This window comes from Barbus barbus, assembly GCF_936440315.1.
Source record: "Barbus barbus genome assembly, chromosome: 19".
Classification (NCBI taxonomy): domain Eukaryota; kingdom Metazoa; phylum Chordata; class Actinopteri; order Cypriniformes; family Cyprinidae; genus Barbus; species Barbus barbus.
The window spans coordinates 18,808,534-18,827,463 of NC_136747.1; the positions used below are offsets into that span (position 1 = coordinate 18,808,534).

General features: G+C 41.1%; 2 protein-coding genes across 3 annotated transcripts; both read right to left on the minus strand.

Annotated features, from left to right (window-relative positions):
• Window positions 1-5,923: 5,923 nt before the first annotated feature.
• LOC306884834 (uncharacterized protein) lies at window positions 5,924-8,304 on the minus strand. Its single transcript, XM_079441050.1, has 2 exons — window positions 8,102-8,304; window positions 5,924-7,233 (listed from the first exon to the last, which is right to left on the minus strand). The coding sequence occupies exons 1-2, from the start codon at window positions 8,104-8,106 to the stop codon at window positions 6,222-6,224; spliced, it is 1,017 nt and encodes a 338-aa protein (XP_079297176.1). The 5' UTR covers window positions 8,107-8,304; the 3' UTR covers window positions 5,924-6,221.
• A 1,760-nt stretch (window positions 8,305-10,064) lies between these two features.
• Window positions 10,065-18,587, minus strand: LOC306884958 (claspin-like). Of its 2 annotated transcripts, none has more exons than XM_079441230.1 (24): window positions 18,341-18,587; window positions 17,743-17,854; window positions 17,224-17,564; window positions 16,986-17,141; window positions 16,838-16,894; window positions 16,686-16,758; window positions 16,065-16,167; window positions 15,447-15,949; window positions 15,159-15,347; window positions 14,906-15,060; window positions 14,626-14,819; window positions 14,487-14,539; window positions 14,166-14,350; window positions 13,331-13,835; window positions 13,164-13,224; window positions 12,961-13,051; window positions 12,569-12,684; window positions 12,249-12,410; window positions 11,761-11,882; window positions 11,483-11,607; window positions 11,294-11,411; window positions 11,048-11,124; window positions 10,709-10,870; window positions 10,065-10,371 (listed from the first exon to the last, which is right to left on the minus strand). In XM_079441230.1, exons 1-24 carry the CDS (start codon window positions 18,362-18,364, stop codon window positions 10,255-10,257), a joined length of 3,801 nt encoding a protein of 1,266 aa, XP_079297356.1. In that variant the 5' UTR covers window positions 18,365-18,587; the 3' UTR covers window positions 10,065-10,254. The 2 variants fall into 2 exon arrangements, with proteins under 2 accessions (XP_079297356.1, XP_079297355.1); XM_079441229.1 differs by having other exon boundaries at window positions 13,310-13,835.
• Between the last annotated feature and the right edge of the window lie 343 nt (window positions 18,588-18,930).

An 18,930-nucleotide genomic window follows, 5' to 3' on the forward strand; every position in this document is an offset into this window, starting at 1 on the left:
CTACAAAGAGTCCCATTCATGTTCATTAGTTTTGCCTCTTTGTGTCCCTTTCCTATACTGGGGTGCAATTAATACACTTCATAGTATTTAGATATATAGTGAGAAAAATATTAGCTTATTTTGTCTGAGAGCTTTCAGTCTTTACTAGTTTTGTTTATATATTGTGCAGAACTGCAGCTTTAGAATTTTTTAAGACGGAAAATTGTGTATCGATGTGATGAAAGTATTCCTCTCTCCCTGTCTCTCTCTTTTGGTAGTTGTCACTGGTTCAGCTTGACTGCTTCGTTAGGACTCATCATTTGCATTCAGATTAATTATCTAATTACCGACAAATGTCCAGCGGCCACCCCGCACTCCGGCTCGTCAGCTCTGTGTCTGTAATTATTTTAATCATTTACTTTCATCTGGAGTGTTCCTGCCATACTTCTGTGTTTAGAGGCCATTCTTAATTACCCTGCCAAGACACTCTTCCCCTCTTTTCATGTGAGGAAAAGGGGCAGAGAGAGAGAGAGCCTGATGGGGACAAAATCCAGGAATCCTGACAGCATCATAAAAGCTCCAAGCTCTGCTGGTTGTTCACTCTGTTTTCCCCCCCTTCAACTTCTCTCTCTCCATTTCTCTGTCTCTGACTCCCCCACCCCTCCGCCAACCCACATCCTTCTCCAATTCGAACTATTCCTCTCTCTCTCTCTTGCTCCCCACCCTCCCTCACTTCCTCCAGTTCCCCCTTTATCGCAAGCACACACAGGAATCGCCTCCGGGGCCCAGTGCTCTGACTACTAATACACTCACACACATTGTGACATACATCATACGCCACGTTCCCTGCATATTATCTTGTAAATCTATACACCTCTCTCTCCGCAGCTTCTCTTTATTTAGGCACCACCAGTCTGGTTCTCGGGTGCATCTGGTTTGTGTCTGGTAGTTGTTGGCTCAATTCCTGCCATCGCTGCTCTCGCTGTTGTGCCCTCTCAGCAATTGTGAGACACGCGCTGCGCACTGGTGCAAATATATAAGCTATAATTGGGGCCCCTGGCTGTTTAAGGATTATCCCAACTTTGGAATATCTAAAGTCTGGATGGTGGTGTTTCATTTTCATTCAGTTCGAACTCATTAACTGATTTTTTTTTTAATCTGAACATAAAATAGCACTTGAGCACTGTAATATATGAGTTCAGAGTGATATTCGGGAGGGAAAAATAGCATAGTTTCTGCTCCGTCCAGATAAAATGATGGGTGGTATTGTTCTATTTTGAGATCAATTCTTCAGCCAGAGATTCTGCAGAGAAAGAACAGCACTGAGCATTAAGAGACATGTTGGCTCCGGAGGGACTCGTCTGAGTTTGGGGATTATGGACTCATAGCCCAAGGGTAGTTTGTTAAGAGAAGGGTATGTTTTGAACTCAGATTAAGAATATAGGTGGTGCATGAAGGGGGCAGAGCAAATTAATAGTATTCATGGATTTTGTGTGGGCCCCACTTCAATTAGTGGATGAAAAATATGAATGTTGCCGTCTTCACTGTGATAAATAGTTCAAATGCTGAGTGTGTGTGTGTGTGTGGGGGGGGGGGGGGGGGGGGGGGGGTATTTGCAATCACACAATGGATTGCAAGATGTTTATTCTTTACAACAGACAAGTATCTATTTTTATTTTACTAGAGCTTTAGTTATTAATTAAATCTGTAATTTTGATATGCATTATTCACCTCTTGCCTAGAATTCTTTATATTTTTAGTTACTAAATAAATACTATTCAAGACAGTAGCACCTACTTAAATCGTACTATAAGATTTTTATTTGAACTATAAATTATAGCCATTCTGACTAAAGTAAAAACAAGTGTAACTGCAGTAGGTACTAAACTGAAAAACATACTACCTTTGGGATAGTTACAAGTAACTGGGATGAGCTACAGTGGAACTGGAATAGGCACCTGTAACAACTGAAAGTGCACAGCACATAGGCTAATTCACTGGCTTAAAAGACAATTGGTTATTAACCATTAAACTGCATTGAAACTATCAGATTAGAAACTATCAAAATTAGAATTAAACTGAAGCTGTTTCACATCTGAAATTTAATTTGTTTCATTATTGATGAACTCTGTAGTAATAACACTGTTATTTTCCCGTTTATTATGAAGCTGCTTTGACACAATCTGCATAGTGTAATGCCGTTTATCTACTTGACTTGGCAACCATTTGCAATTGAATAGTTAGTTGCTAATATTGGAATAGTGACAGCATCAGTATAGCATCGTGAAGTGAAACGGCAACAGATAACACTTTGAAGGAAAAAATTAAAACGACTTGCCACATCCAATGTGTTGCTGTAATATAAACATGCCTTTTTCCCTTTTCTAGTCAAAACTTTGACAATGAACAAAGGTTGCATCAGGGAAATACGGTCAACATAGCAATTTCCACATTTGCATTCTTGAAAAAACGAAACGCCGGTGTCACCGGCACCGCTTTTTCGGTTTAATCTGCAATTTCACGGTGCTGAGAGCGGGCCGGGTTGAATTCATTGTTCCGGCCTGTCGTCGTTTAGCGGCGCTTTGCTTTTGTTAAGTTGCAGAGGGCGTCCACAGGACCTGGGCACGAGAGGGACCACTTCATCTGAAGGGGTGAAAAAGAGCAAGCTAAATGGAAGTGACAGCCTCTGAAAAAATTCCTACCGGCAGCTGGGAGGATTTGACATGGCGAGCTCCCCACCACTGTCGGCCCTGTGACCCCCGTGCCTGGCACACGCACCTGCCGCTCTGAGGCGCGCTTTCACCGGCAGAGAGATTATCGCGGGGCGTGGTGTGGTCGACCCGTCGTCAATGAAGTCCTGTGAAAACCCCCTTATGCGTGAAAGAGCCTCTATTCAAGCGCCTTTGTTCAACACATTTTTATGGGACAACATTGGCCATTATGAGGTTTCGAGATTTACATGGGACTCCATAGAGGGGTATAATCCTTTCAAGCAGCAAACGAATAAAAGTTTAAACCCGCTGTTTTCATATTTATTATCTATCTATCTATCTATCTATCCTTTTTATCATGCACGAACCCCAAGGCTGTCCACATCCCCCTGACTTTCTGCCACCCCTTCTCTGTCCAAGCTGATTGTTTCCACGCCAGTGGAGTGCTAGGGGCTACTTCACTGTCACACTGCATCATGAAGAGGGAAAGATGAGGGGAGAGGTAAGAAAGACAGAGAAAGAGACTTTAAAATCTTTGAGGGCACACATGAGAAGGGACACAGTTACCAACAGCGATGCCTGTTCACTTGAATGTGACTGATATTGCCCCCTCGTGTTGAGGAATGTTTAATGCAACCAGTTCCTTTCGCTTTACATGGGTATTTTAACACCTTGAATAATTGCGAATTTTACGTTGGAAATAATTTTATTCTGGAATCATGCCACATAGGCCTAGAACTTTGCAAAAATGCAACGCAGGATTAAAAATAGTTCACGTTTCGACAAAATGGGCTATAAAAGTATTTTCTGAGAAATATGCAATAAATACACAAATAAAAAATTGAATTAGGCTATTGTTATAAAATTTAATAGAAACCGTGCCAGCTAATAGCCTACATAGATGGATGGATGGATAGATGGATGGATAGATAGATAGATAGATAGATAGATAGATAGACAGACAGACAGACAGACAGACAGACAGACAGACAGACAGACAGACAGACAGACAGATAATAAATAAATAAATAAATGCATTTGGTTTGTTCTACATTTTTTTTTATGAAAAGAGAAGAGAGAACCGGTGATGCATATTTAAGCACAGTTTCGTGTTTGCTGTCACAGCGGTGATACTTTCTTAAGTTCAACCCATATCATATCTCTCTTTATTTTGTGCCTCAAATCAGCGGCGTTTCATCCTGCAGCACACCCGTATCTTACTTCATCTCCTCGGGTGCAAAGATGTTCTCACCGTCGCCGTTATTCGCGCCCAGCGTGGACCTTCTCACTCAGCAGTTTGCCCCACTGCCTACATTATACAGTATGGCTTTTGACTTATTTTTATGTTTTCTGGGTGAAGACACAGCGAGTCACATAAAATAAAATAAAAAACACTGCTGAACTATCAGGATCAACAACCTATCACTTATTTTCCTCCCAGAGTCATCCCAGGGACCTTAAAAGCTGGATAGCAGAAATAACACAGAATTGAAAAGGGACAGTTTCTAATCTAGGTTAGTTAAATGTTTTCCTAAAAACGGGTAATTAATGAAGTTTGTCCCCAATAAAGCCTATTCACCCAAAAATTTAAATTCTATCATGATTTAAACTGTTCCTCATCTGTATAATTTTTTTTTCTGCTGCTGAAAATAGAATATATTTTGAAGAATTTGAGACTTAGGGAAAAATATGGAAGTCAATTATGAAAGCATCAACTCGTTACCCACATTCTTCAAAAGAGCCTCTTCTGCAGAAGAAAGGAAATCATACAGGTTTGGAACAGTTTATAAGTAAATGACATAATTTTCATTTTTGGGCGTTCCAAACCTGTATGATTTTATGTTTTAATATAGTTTTCAAGTAATCACTTATTGGGCCTAAAAGTGAATGGGCTCTAACTCAGATGAACTTTTACCTGAAGAAGTTACTATGGCAACAGTCCAAGCAAGCGCTACATTAGCCTTTATCTGACAGTTCATCGATAAAACGTAAGTAGGCCTACTGTCATTATTAACTTTATTACAGGTTTAAATAGCACAACAACTTTAAGTGCTGTGCTATTTAAAACGTCTTCAGAAAAGTTGACGGTTAGCAAACTTTGCGAGAAGCGCCAAAACATTGGGTTGCGTGTGAAATCCTCGACAGATTTCGGATAGAAAACAACACTATCCTAAACTGAACAAACAATTGTCTTTTTTTCCCCCAATGTGCTGCAAATACGTAAATGAGCTGTCGTTATTTGTTAAACGAGAAATGTTATCCCTTGTAAAACACGTTTTCTTGAGCATTTTGTATCTGGTTAATTCTCGCAGAACACTTGCGCTCCGAGACAAAAACGCGTTCAAAGACATGTAATTCTCTTAGCTCGCACTTTTGGTAGTGTGACATTGCGCCAAAGACGACATACCAAATCATTAAACATGTTAATTCTTCAGTACATTCGCAAAAGGGTGTGATAAGAGCACACTGTTAATAGTAAAAATTCGCTCGGATTATCCCTCATTCCGCCCCGGGCTTTTGGCTCCGAGTCTGACTGGACCTGCAGGCTGCTCACCGGGCCGGATTGGACCAGGTGCCCCGAGGCGCGCTCTGTCCAAATCCCTCAGGGACAAGGAACCAGTGCAACTCTTACCCTGTAGCTCTGCTTTGACTGTGGATTATAGGACAAACACTGGTATCTCCGTAAACACATGAATACACAGAGAAAGGCCAGACGCTCTCAGCCCGGGGCAACAAGATACAGAGCCAGTGCTATTTAGATTGATGTAGGCCACTTTGATTTAAAACTCTCATCCAGCACTTCTTCTGTGTGATAAGGAGAAACAATTGAACACTGTGTGGTTCTTAAAGAAAGCACTGTCATTAAAGGTCAAGAGAGGGTCTTGAATATATAATGTTGAAGCAATATCAAGCCTTAGAACATAAGAAATGCCAAATATTGTTATATAATGTGTCAGTACTAAATTTGTCTGAAATGTGATCAAGTGAACATGTGCTGTTGTTACCCTAACAATTTCAACCTGATCTGACTTCTAAAATTGATATAACTGGTGTAACATAAAATGATAACTGATTTAGTCAAACCATAATCCTATATTTGATTTCAATTTATAATAATTTAGATGTTAGCACGCTAGTTACCCAATTTAGATGTGCATTTTTAAGTCAACAAAACATTTTTATAATGTACTGCTCTTCAAATTCACAAAAAGACACACTGTGCATTTATTGTTAAATATAATTTATTTTATACCACACAAAAACATTTATATGACATTTTTTAAAACATATCAGGTTGGAGGAGTTCGGAGACATCAGTAACCTCATGGGCACAGTTCAAGGTGATATTCTGGAGAACTTTTAACCACATTTATGATGGTGATAAAAGTTTAGCATTATGGAACATTATAGGGCAAAAAATAGTTCAAATACCCAGGAGGTCATTTGATTCAAAAGAATATGATGCACAAAGATTACTTTTCACATGATAATAGTCATCAGCTGGACGCATGACTTTTCTCAGATTGTCCGTTATTGGGCAGCAGTGGCAGCACCCATGCGCAGAAGTTCTTTCCTATGCGTAAGAATGACGTCGAAACTGGACTGGAGCCGGTTCTGCTGCTCCTGTACACGGTTTTGTAAGGTGCGAACCCACCGGATAAGGGCCAGGCGACGATACATAGTCAGTTGGACCTGATGCTTCTCCATCTCCTGTGCCTTAAACCTCTCCCGGTCCTGTAGCGTCCAAACAGCCTCCATAAGGTCCGGCAGCTCAGAACAGGGATCGGTGTCTGAGTCCGACAAGCCGTCTTCAACTGCATCAGCGCCCTCCAGGCTCTCTCGACGCCGCTCTGCCTTCTTATCCATGTGGTTTTGGTTTTTCAGGGTGTCCACAGTTGCATTCCCATTGGCTGCCGTTGGACGTTCACGGCAGATTTGATCCCAGATGGAATTGTGGGCCCCAGCGCCCCCGATGTCAGCACTCTCTGTGCTGAGTGGGGAAGAGCTTTCTGACCTGTAACTGAATTCAAACTCTTCATCACTGTCAGCCCAGTCTATCACACCATCCTCCTCTTCGTCATCATCCAGTAGGTCCCCTACTTTCTCACTCTCTCCCAACGCCTTCTTTTCATCATCCGCCTCTCTCCTCATCTCTTCATCAACCTTGCCTTCTTCTGCGCCATCTGGAGGCACTCTGCCACCCATATCGTCTCCACTTTCAATCTCAGGAAGAGGCTCCAAAGGACTCCAGCATGGCAGACGAGACAAGGGGGAGAGGGGTCCAGGTCCATAGTGGTTGGCAGAAAGGGGCAGATCACGGCCCAAAGCTCTTGGACGCACCTGGTTGCGATTTTCATCTCCTGTCATGGGGTCATCATCCAGCCCCAGAAAGTTAAAGTTACCATCTTTCTCGCATCTCTTCTGACTGTTGGTATGGATGCGCAGAATTGACGGTGATCCAACCAGAGCTTGACTTCCAAGGACAGGGTTCATGGCCCGATCTTGTTGAAGCATTTTCAGTTTTGTTTGAGATTCACTCGCTCTTTGAAAAGGGGAGATATAAAAAAAAAAAAAAAAAAAAAAAAAAAAAAAGTGTTAGTGGTTTGACAGAAGAGTCTTTACAGGATGCAAAAGCAAAGTAACACATTGTATTATTATATTTTGGCTGTGAATATAGTTTCAGACAAAACAAAAAAGGGCTGAAAGGCCACCAACACGTAAATAATATCTGTGGCTAAAATCCCTCGCTAATAATGGTTAAAATAATACATGAAATATTCAGTGGTGCAATTCCACGCCATGTTCTCCATTTCGGTGACATGAAATATTCAGATGTCCTCTCACAGATATAGTCCACGTAATAACTTCGGGGGCCTGTCAATCATTCGGCGTGACAGGCGCTGCGCGGCCATGTGGTGCTGAAGAACAGCAACCAGCGATTCAGGGTTGCGCGCCTGAGGCGCAAATAATAAAATGATTGAGGACATAAAATCTGCAAGTAGTCCAATTCCGCCCCAAGAACAGGACCGAATATTTGTGCTAACCTGAACGGCTCGGTGCATTTCGGCATAATTAAAATTCCTGCTGTAATTTACTTGACGATTCGTGCAATTCGATTGGAATAGCTCGAAGCGCCGCGTTAAAATAAATATATACGATGCATGAAGGAAATCAATGAACATTAAACCACCAATCAAACGCGGTTTTTTGGAGCTCGATGCTCGACTAGCTGCCTAACGAGCACAAACGTTATCAAAAATAAATGTTATCGCAGATTCAGAAAATCAACTAAAACAAATCAGTAACAGTCAATCGCAAAAACCAAGAAAAATAAATAAATACTGATAAATAGAATCCAGATAAACACCGGTTGGATTACATAAGAGCGAGCGGCGTTACGCTAGTCTCACCCCATCTCTCAGCTTCTCTCGCTCGGCCGGGAACATCCACAGAGCGCCTAAACCTCCGCCAATTTTATCTAGCCGTTACATAAATGTCTGATTGACAATAACATTTGAGAATCATTTATTAGAGGGCATTGTCTTACGGTTTGTTGTCCGCGAATAAGATACAGTATCCTCCCTGTTTTCCCCTCCTCCGACCGACCCTCTCTAGCGATGTTAATCTGATTCCTCCTCGCTCTCCCTCCCATCCGCTCCCTTTTCCCGTGTACTGCAACAGACCACTGGGCTATGACTCACTTCCTAAACTGGGAAGGGATCACATAAGATGGAAACCGGTGAAATGAGTGGAAAATAGTGTGGGAAAACTAATTCAAGCAAGTCTTGAACAAGGGAGGGGGCTCTAAATTAAGGCTTAAACCCTCCAAAAAGAGGTCAAAACAAATAATAAAAGTATAGGGTCTTAAAAGTAGATACATTTCCTTTTCATTACTATCCATTCTGGCAATACATAAACAAAATATACTACTGACATCATATTATTATATAATTAAATGTAAATCACAGAAACCTTTGTTTTACTTGAAATGACAGTTGACTGTTAGCTATCTGTGCAAAAGGCGCACAACTACAATTTGATTTCGCGAGATTGCAGGAAAATTAAATAACAAAAAAGTCCTACAAAGTGTAAAATACCCTCAATATCATCAGACAAGAGTTAAGGACGACCTTTTACAACTAGGTTTATTCCCCTTAATGGGCCTGCAGTTTTGTTGTTGTAGGTCTATGATGGCTTATCATGAGGCACTGTGTGACTGTGTTTTGGTGCTTGCACATCAGACAGACTCAGTAAGTACATTCCCTCCCTATCCCATGACAAGCAATTGCTGGCCACAGAAAATAACTCTTCTCTCCCCCCTCCTCACGCTGTCCAACAACATCCCCATTCAAGTGTCGCACCTTCAGGCTGTCTCTACTCTCTCCCCCTTCCATCTCTCAATAATAGCCTTAACACATGAAAAATACATCAAATAAAAAATCTGCCTGCGGCTTCGTCACATGGAAAATCATCTACATCAAGCAAACAATCCGGGGAAGGAACAGGAATGAAGATGAGAGCAAGAGACAAGAGATGCTTGAAGTTGCCTCGTAAAATGAGCTTTAACACTTGCTGTATGAGTTCAAAAACACATTACCTGTAAAACACAACGGGTTAGATACAAGTTTATGCCACTAAATAATAATTAAAAAAAAAATCTGGATTGTGTCCCACACGTACATGATAACTTGCAGTAAAAGCGTGCTGTTGCCAGAAAACTGAAGCACTTGTTTGGATGCAAGCAGCCTGCAGTTATGACCCATTTCCCTCAGTTCAGTTGCACGTCTCCCATCCCGGTGGTTTGAGCAGTGACAGAGCCCAGAGGGACTCACCCCTGGCACTGCTGTCAAAAGCCACCACTCAGATCCAGTATGGCAGCTAGTGCACATTCAACCAGTTGCCCAGAAGCTCTCCATATATACATACACACACACACATAGACTACATGGCTTGGCAGGCAACATGGAATTAGTTTTCTAGTTTGACGAGGTCAATTATCTTCAAAAGAGCATTTCTTTTTGGGATCATTGGTTAAAATGAGATGTGCAATGCGGAGGCTCAACATGTTGCTGGAACCAAACTCGCTTAAAAATCGCATGTTACAAATGAACTCAAAATCATCCAGCTGCTTCTGAGAGCTGATCTCAGTATTCTCTTGACAATATAGTCACAAAGCAGAGGTTGTGTCCAGCCTGGAGCAAGGTTGATCTATTAAAAAAAAAAAAAAAAAGAAATCTCATCTCCAGAAAAGAGCTGGATTAGAAGCACTTACAAAAACACAGTTAACCGAAGCATAACCAGACAATGGTCTTGGTATCCATTTGTGCAGGTTAAATAGGAAAAATTCCAGGCAGTAAAAATGCAAACAGAAGTGATGATTTAAAAGAGTTTAATACACAATTTTATAAAAACAAATAAAATTACATCACTTAAAAGGAAAACACAATATTTACATGATAGAAATAGTCTAAAACAAGCCAAACTCTCAACATCATAGCATTTAGTATGGACAAATATAATTATGTATTAATTGTTAGTAATACTGGGAAGTTTGGAAGCAACTTTAGTTTTCCAGATAGCTGAAAATACTTCGTGGTGGTCCTGTAGGTTTGAGGGAGTTCCCAAGACATGGCCGCTTAGCAGCAGGGCTAAAAGAGTCCATCTGTCCTCTTTTCTTAATCTGAAAAGTTAATTAGCTAATTTTTTACTCATACTTAAGAACAAAAGTCATTATATTTAAAAAAACAAAAACAGAAGCTATCATTATACAACAACACTCAAGACAAATGTTTTAAACTAAATGAGACACTTCAACATAGTGTCTTAAATAACAATAATTTTAAGACTACAGCTCCATCCGGTGGTAGAACTAATATATCAAAAATCATGCATCAAGGAAAACTGTCAGCATTTCTTTTGGTTCTACTCCCTTTCTATGAATTTTATTCTAACTCCTAAGCAAAATATCCTTGTAAAAATGTAAATAACATGGAAAAAGTAATGACCAAACAAAGAACCTGTTTTCTGGGTCCATCTGATGCAGGTGGCTCTTTTTCCGGTGACAGGGTTTGGAAGAGGAAACCTCGTGAGTTACGAGGAGCCAAGGGGTTGCTGTCAGAGATGCTTGCTAACTTTTGCAATATTGCTCGAGGTTGACTGAGTAATGAGCCTCTCTTGACCTGGAGATAAATTACAAGTCAAAAGATAAAAAAATCCGTGACAGTATTTCCTCTTAAAAGCAATTTAAACAAGTTGACAGTGGAATTGCTATAACAAATACTAGAATAAACACTAATAAATAAAAATTTACACAGGAAGTAGAGAACAGCATGAGGGAGTGTGCGGTGGATACTGACCACAGTGGGCTGAAATGGCTTTAAGAACTGGTTGGTATTGGGCACTGCCTTCTCTTGCAAAGGAGCAGCTGAAGGGTCTGTAAACGGGTATAAAAAACAAACAAACAAAAAAAACTTCAGTATCTTTGTAGCTGGCAGTTTTAGAAGTGTATCCAGGAGAAAAAGCCCATCATGGGGCAAACAAATAGTCAACCAGCACTACAGTCCTCAACATTGTCAGAAAACTTGAATTATCTATCTTAGTACCTTTCTTTTGAAGGGTTTTAGCAGTTAGCTTTTTAGCTAGCTTCATAAATTGACTGTCCTCTTCTTCAATCTTTTCCTCATCATCTGCATCCGCTCCCTTTTTGGCCAGAGCTTCAGTCTACAGAACAGGATCCAAGTCAGACACATGCACACAAGCATGAACGCATAGCTTTTTTTTCTTACACACACCTGTTCTCTCAACCACTGTTCCCTCTCTAGCCGTTCTTTACATCTTTGCAACTCCAGTTGATCGATTTCTCCATCTTCCTCTTCCTCATTTCCATCAGGACCCATTGCAAAGTCAAAGTTATCATCTGGACAAAACAAACAGAATAAGAAAAAAGAAAGTACATGAATACAGGTCAGACACATCTACTCCAGTTAGCTGCTACAAGCACCATCAAGTTCAAACACTCTTCAACCTTAGTATACTGAGGGGTGGGATTCAGATCATAAACTGAACACACCAATGTTTTTCCAGCGGAAACGCCGAGCTCGTCCAGGTCCATCAGAATGCAGATCTCCATCAGCGAGGTAACGCTCCTGATACAGCCGCAGTCTTCGCTTATCATCATCCAAGACCTGCTTCCTGTAAGAACAACAAAATGAGCCTCATGTTCCTAGTGAAAGTCTAAGACAGTGTACAAAAGAAGTGCAGTTATTTCTAAAAGCAATCAGGTTTAAGGCATTTCTAACACTTATGGTGTTGACTGATCACAAGGCATGAACAAGTACCCAGCTTAGCCTTGATAAATCTGTTGGCTCCCCCATGTGGGACATTGATGTTACAACAACTTCTAGCAGCAGACAAGCCCACTTGTGCTGTCAACTGTAAAATGCAAAGCTACCAAACAAGCATTTCAGCTGCTTTTGCAAGTACTTTCCTGTTCCACCACCTACTAAAAGAGCAGTCAGAAAAAGAAAGTCAGAGGAGGATTAAGATAACATTTCTTACATGTGAATCTTATTAACTTGGTCCATCAGTTCTTCATCTGATGGCAAATCTTCCTGTATCTCCTCCTCCTCGTATTCATCACCACCATCATCATCCTCATCCTCACTGCCCACATCACTGCCAGACAACTCTGCCTCGGATTCCACAAACTCTGCTAAACGGCTGTTGGGACACAAATAACATGTATAGATATCAATACACACAAAATCACTGTCACATAAGATGAAATATATTCATTAAGCAGTAATTCCCAACCTCTATCACAATGGTTTTAAACAACTTTGTTCATAAACATCTCTGAAAAACAAAAACAGACATACATTTTCTTTTTGCCAGTGCGTCGTCCAAAAACCGCTTCCCTTTCCTCTTCCTCCTCCTCCTCCTCTTCATTCTCAGTTTCCTCTTCTTCAGCATCTGATTTATCCTCGGTTTCATCCTTAAATTAAAAACAAATATTTACAGCACTAAGCACTGAAAGAGTAGTAACAAATACAGGCAAACATTCACATTCACCGCTGCAGTGTGTAATTTCTGTGCCACCATTCAATATTGCATAAAATATTGAATCCAGCCCCCCCCCCCCCTGAAAACACTCCCCCATTTTCTGCACAAACAGGTAGTTCCACCCCAAACTCACACCACTGGTTGAGCTAATGTGGGCACATTGGGAAAAGTAACAAATCCTTTCTAAGAGCTTTTATTTGTTGAGTACCTTTTCACTGAGGCTGTCTACATCTGACAGGAGCCTGAACTCACAGTCACCTTCCTCCTCTTCCTCTTGTTCCTCAATTATGTTCTTGTTCCTATGGGGACAGTATGAGGATATAAAGCATTTACTATTTGGAGCAACAAAATACAAACTATAATATTTAAGGATATGCAATGAATCCATGTACATCAATTATAGCTTAGTACCTGTTCATTTCAGATGCCTTTTCAAAGGCAGGACTTGAGACCGATCGCAGTGACGAAGCAGCTAAAAACAGGTTAGATAGAGTTTGTTACCTGCAAAACTTAGTAAGTATCCTTTTAACCCTCAGTATAAACAACACAAAACATACACGGGCTTCCTGTGAACTTGCCAGAGCAGAGAGCCAGCAGCTGGTCCATGTCTGCCTCTGAGCTGCCTTGACTCTCTCCTTGTTGCACTTCTGGCTCCAAGGTCTTGTTTTTCTCCTTGGGCTTGACGACTGGCTCTTCAGGCTGTGTAGAAAAAGCTCCAGAGCACAACCCCAGCAGCTCATCCTCTGCTGCAGGCTGAGAAGCCCCTGGCTGGGTCTGCCCGCTTCCGAAGCCCCCTGAGCAGAGCCCTAGGAGCTCACCCATGTTAGCATCCATGGCGTTTTCATCCAGACTGTCTAGTATAAGCTGGCGTTTGTGGGAACGGCTAGGCACACCACGGGGACCGACGTTTAAGAAGCCATCGGCATCCAGTAGCTGGGAGTGGGTGTCCTCCTCCAGTGAGAAGCGACCCTGGGAGTCTCCAGCTGGAGGAAGGGCAGACTCACTCGGGGAAGAGGGAGCATAAAGGTCTTGAGAATCCTCCACAGGGAGGGAGAGCGAGGGTTCAGACATCTTACCTGAGCTCTGAAAAAATATTTAGTGTCAGTTAAATTTACTTACTAAAATGGCAAACCATCTTTATCATTTACAACTCAAATTCAACTGTCACCTTATTATGTGTATTTAAGATTTAGAAGACACTGTTACATTCAGTGAACAAGCAGCTTTTTGTTGGCCAAAACTCCAAATTTGCAAGAATAACTTGAGCACAAGTGAAATTTGTGTGGGGAGCTTTTTTTTGCCTGTTGAAATGACTGGATAAAATTTAGCAAAACAGCAGTAAAATTATGTGACATTTTGCAAAAATAAATTGGCCAAACCACCTTCATTTCAGGAATTCCAAGAGACCCTCACCTTTGAAGCAGAGCCGAGGAAGCTGGATCTGAAGAGGCAGGGAGATGGAGAGCGGAATGCACGGTTGGACAGGCCTCTGCCTGCAGCTCTATTGACTGGCTGGTATGATGGGATCATTGAGCCCATCAGCTCAAAGCTACTGTTATGACTGCTCTCTTTAGCCAATGAAAGGGTGTCATCCTCCTCTGTGAAAAGTTTGGGCTAATTTCACATATATTTGATACTACCAATACTAAAAGACTGACTAGTTGTCAGAGCAACAGGTATATTGTTTAAATAAGAAACAGCAAAACAGAGTATGTAATATCCATACGCACTCACCCGTTTTGTTGTCGGCTTCATGGCCACCTGCGCCTAATCTTCTTACACCATCCCTGGACAGAAAAAGACATTCAGTTAGTATGGACTACAGAAAATACACAAAAGTGTGTTGCAGCGCAATTAGGAAACGTACACATACCCTGTGCGGGAACAAGAGTTGCCAGCAAACAGCATCAACGTTCCATCAGTGTCTGCTGGAGTTGGAGAAGGACTTTTGAAGCCAGGGGAAGGGCATGTTTTTACTGAAACTTCATCTTCACCTTCCTCTTTGTCCACTGCCTCTTCTCCCTCCTCCACTTCATCACCACCATCACCCAACAATTCATCAACACCCTAAAAAAACAAAAAAAATGAATGGATGAAATTGATGATTATAAAACGAGAAAAAGTAATCCAAAAGTAATGCCAATTTTTAGTACCTCTTCATCCTCTGACTCAGTCATCTCTGCTTCCTCTTCTTCCTCACAATCCTCATTGTCAAGGCGATGCAGAGCAGCTCTGCGCTCCCTCTCCTCCTTCCTGCGGATGGCCATGGCTTGTTGCAAGCGAGACTTCAACAGTACCAGTTTCTCACCTACAAAGATGCAAACAATGAGCAATAAAAAAAAAAAAACATTAAAACGGCTTCCATACCTGGAAATCAAAGCACTGTGGTAAAAATAGTGATTGTACCTGGTTTGACATTTGCAGGCTCATCCTCTCCCTCATTGACAGTTATTGTGATTGATTCAGAACGTAGTTCTTCCTGTCCTGAGGGGGCGTTGTCTTTCCTCACCACATTAAGCTGCAATGTGCGCTCCTTTTTAGGGCGAGGAGCAGGTTGGATGTGCTTCATGAAGCGTTCCTGTAGTGCTTTCAGAGCTGTTTTCCACACACACACACACACACACACACAAAGTCAATCACTAATTGTGTAAAAGGGTGAAGGACATTTAAAAGGTGATAATCCAAAAATCTCACCTGGGTTTTCCTGAGGTGGCTCCAACTGGACAAAAGCCCCATCATCTGCACACAACTTCGCCACAGGAGGAGGATCTAGACCAAGTTCTCTTAGTCTGGCTAATTTATCCTTGCGAGGTTTGAGCATCTGAGCAGCAGTCTGGGCCTGATCAACTGAGACCTGTTGCTTTTCTTGGTCCTTGTCTGAGTGTTCATCTCCATCAGTTTCTTGCTCAATGGGAGTTTCTTTCTCTTGACCCACAGGTTTGGGTTCATCAGTACTTATGTCACGTTCTACTTCTGTTTCGTTTGAGGTCTGTGGGTTACTATCATTGGTAGGATTGTCCTGATGAGTGCTGGTGGCTGTGTCTGCTAGAGGTAGGGATGTTGAAGAGGACTGGTTATCCAGAGAAGATTCTGTTGGAGGGCTTGAGTCCTGCTCAGGCATGTGCTGAGATCTTGTGCTTTTATCTGAAGGTAGTTGTGTAGTGCTATCTAAAATACAAGCCAGGTACTTGGCAGACCTTAAGGACAAGTGAAAAAAAAACCACAAAAAAAAAAAAAAAAACGGGTTATTTCTACTGCATGAACATATACAGGAGATCAATTAGTTCATTAGCGATAGACTCGATCGCATACTTGAGCAAAGCCATTGCACGACCCTCAGGACGAGGTCTTCTCTTGAAGAACTGGTCGATACTTTTGGGCTCTGGCATATAATATGGCAGATTGAGCATAGACTCTGCAAATGTATAAAAAGACAGCAGTGTCAGAGAGCAACTTTTTTTTTATTATTATCCTGAAGTGATTTGCCCCATCTACACCACACTTTCGGAGATATGTTTTTTTTTTTTTTTTTTAAAGAAGTCATAAACTTAAAGCTAAATTTATTTGATTCAAAATTACAGTAAGAGAGTAATTTTGTGAATATTACAAAAAACAACAACAGTTTTCTCTTTGAATATATTTTATAAATGCCATTTTTTCCCCATGATGGCAAAGCTGAATTTTCAGCTGTCATTACCCTATTCTTCAGCGTCACATGATCCTTCAGAAATCATTTTTAAAATGCTGATTTGGTGTTCAAAAAATATTCACTCTTATTATCAACGTTGAAAACAGTCGTGCTGCTTAATTTTTGTGGAAAACGTGATACATGAATAGAAAGTTCAAAAGAACAGCATTCACTTGATTGTTTTAGTCTAACTGAAATCAATCATGTAAATGCACTTGAAATGAAGATGAAACTCCTGAACTGACCTCGCACAAGTCTCTGACTCTCACTGTGAAGCTCCTTGATTGCCTCCTTGCTGGCTTTTGCTGCTTTCCTCTCCTAAATACAAGGCAGTGATTTTAATATACTCAATTAACACAATCAATGAGACTGTATCACTATAATAAAAAAATCTCACCTTGCGTGGTGACCTGTTCTCTTGTTCCTCATCTCCACTGAACTCAGACAGATGAGGCTAGAGATAAATAATAATAAAAAGTAACCATAAATAACAGATTCAAATCATGTCGTGAGTTCAGACAGTGGAAGCAAAAGTCTGTCCTTACTTTGTGTTTGGCTTTTTTTTTCACAGCTGATCGGATAGCATCTAGAGACTCTTCCTCTTCACCTTCCAATTGCGGTTCAGAGTCTTCCTCTAACTGGGCATCAAATAGATCAGAGTCTCCGAGCAAACAGCCGCTGTCATTGATTGGAAGGGCCTCCTTAAATTGAGAAAAAAACCCTGAAAGTGATTAAAACAAATAATTCTGAAACGGTTAGTTGTTAAATGTTCTAAGCACCCACCTCTGTTTTTTCTTTCAGTCGTTTTACAAGGGCAATGTTGTGTTTCTCTTTTTCTTTGCGTCTCTGTGATTTCTCCCTCTTCTTTGCTTCTTTTGGTTTGACTTGGACTTCCACTTTCTCTGGCTCACTCTCATCACTGTCCATTGAGAAACGGGATACTCGTTTTCCTCGCTTCTTTTTGATGCTTTCAGTCTCGTTAGTCTTTGTCTCCTCATCGCTGGACTCTGACAGGACCAGAACATTTGCCATTCCAGCCTCTTCCTGCTCCCCATCGCTGTCACTGTCCTGGAGTGCCTTTCGAGAGCGGCCCTTCCGACTAACTGTGATATCTTCATCTGAATCTGAAACACAATGATTGAAAAAGCATCTGTCATCCCACAATATATTTTAGGTGTCACTGTTCAGAAGTGTCAAAAGCATACCCTTCGCTCATTCATCAACAAAAACAAAGCAGTTGGGATGAATCAAATTCTCAAATAGTCGTTTCTCTACCATAAAAAAAGATCTTATCCAACTAACCTTGTTGGTCTTCAGTGACCATGTTGGTGTCAATCACAGGCTCCTCCATTGGTGAGCCCATTCCACTATCTGAATCACTTTCAGCTGTTCTTGCCTCAGCCAGATCTACAGGCTATAAAATATTAGATTTGGTAATCATGTTAATACTAATTTGACACTTCCATTACAAAAATAAAACTAGTTTAATTTGATAAATCGTGTGCTTTTTTTAAACACGAGAGAATGTAAATATCGCATTGTGACTACATACCTTTTACGAGCACAAAACTGGAGCTAGAAAGCAACCTATAACGTAATTATTATTATTTTCTTTTTATATAAACACTAACTTACATAGACTATAATGAGAAGAAATTCGTCACTGGCAACAGCTAAGATAAAAAAGCAAATAAAGTGTGCACAATTCCTCTGGCCTTACGTGACAAAGACAGATTGAATAGCTAAGCTGGCTAGCTAAACACAAATAACCTGATGAATTCATTCAAAATCTTTATCACCTGTTGGGCGAATTAGTTGTCAACTAGTATTTGTTCAACAAATGTAGTCATTTACATGCATTTTGGAAGTAATTGTTTGGTATTTTGCTCTGATACGTTACCCGCTCAGACAGAAGAGAGCTCATCTTTAGGTCGTGTCTTGAGTTTGATTCGGTACAAAACTACATATATCACACGATGCAGACACCCCAAAGCCGTATAAATGTTAAAAACGCAGTCTTTTTTATCCAAAATGTCATCAAATCTAAATGTAAACGTTATTTTTATAATGCCAAAATGTACACAACCGTCTCCCGCCCGATGGTGGTAAACGAATAGAACTTCACCCTTCGCGCGCTGGGCTCGAGCGCTTTTCTTTAACTTTCTCCGTCATTCTTTTCGAGCATCGCTATTGGTTGAACGGTTGTTAGGCGCTTTTGGGCTGTGCTGATTGGACAGGACGGTCAGAGCTGAAACACCAATAACGCGTCGGATCAAGTATAGGTCTCTGCAGCAAAGTAATGGGAGTTACCAGATCGGGGCGTTTTTAGACCATGTGTCCTGATTGGCTGACGTCATAGTGATGGTAGGTTTAGGGGTGGGGTTAGGTAAGGGGGATCATTTTGTTTGTATGATTGAGAAACTCCCAGCAGTTTGAAAACACCCACAAATTCAGAAACGCCCTCTTTTACTCTGCAGAGACCTCAATCTC

Coding starts and splice junctions, on each gene's coding strand:
- LOC306884958 (XM_079441229.1), bottom strand. CDS start 18,364: ATGAGCTCTCTTCTGTCTGAGCGG. Junction 13,836..14,165: donor TCCTCGGCTCTGCTTCAAAG/GTGAGGGTCTCT, acceptor ATATTTTTTCAG/AGCTCAGGTAAGATGTCTGA. Junction 11,125..11,293: donor TAAAACCCTTCAAAAGAAAG/GTACTAAGATAG, acceptor ACCCGTTTACAG/ACCCTTCAGCTGCTCCTTTG.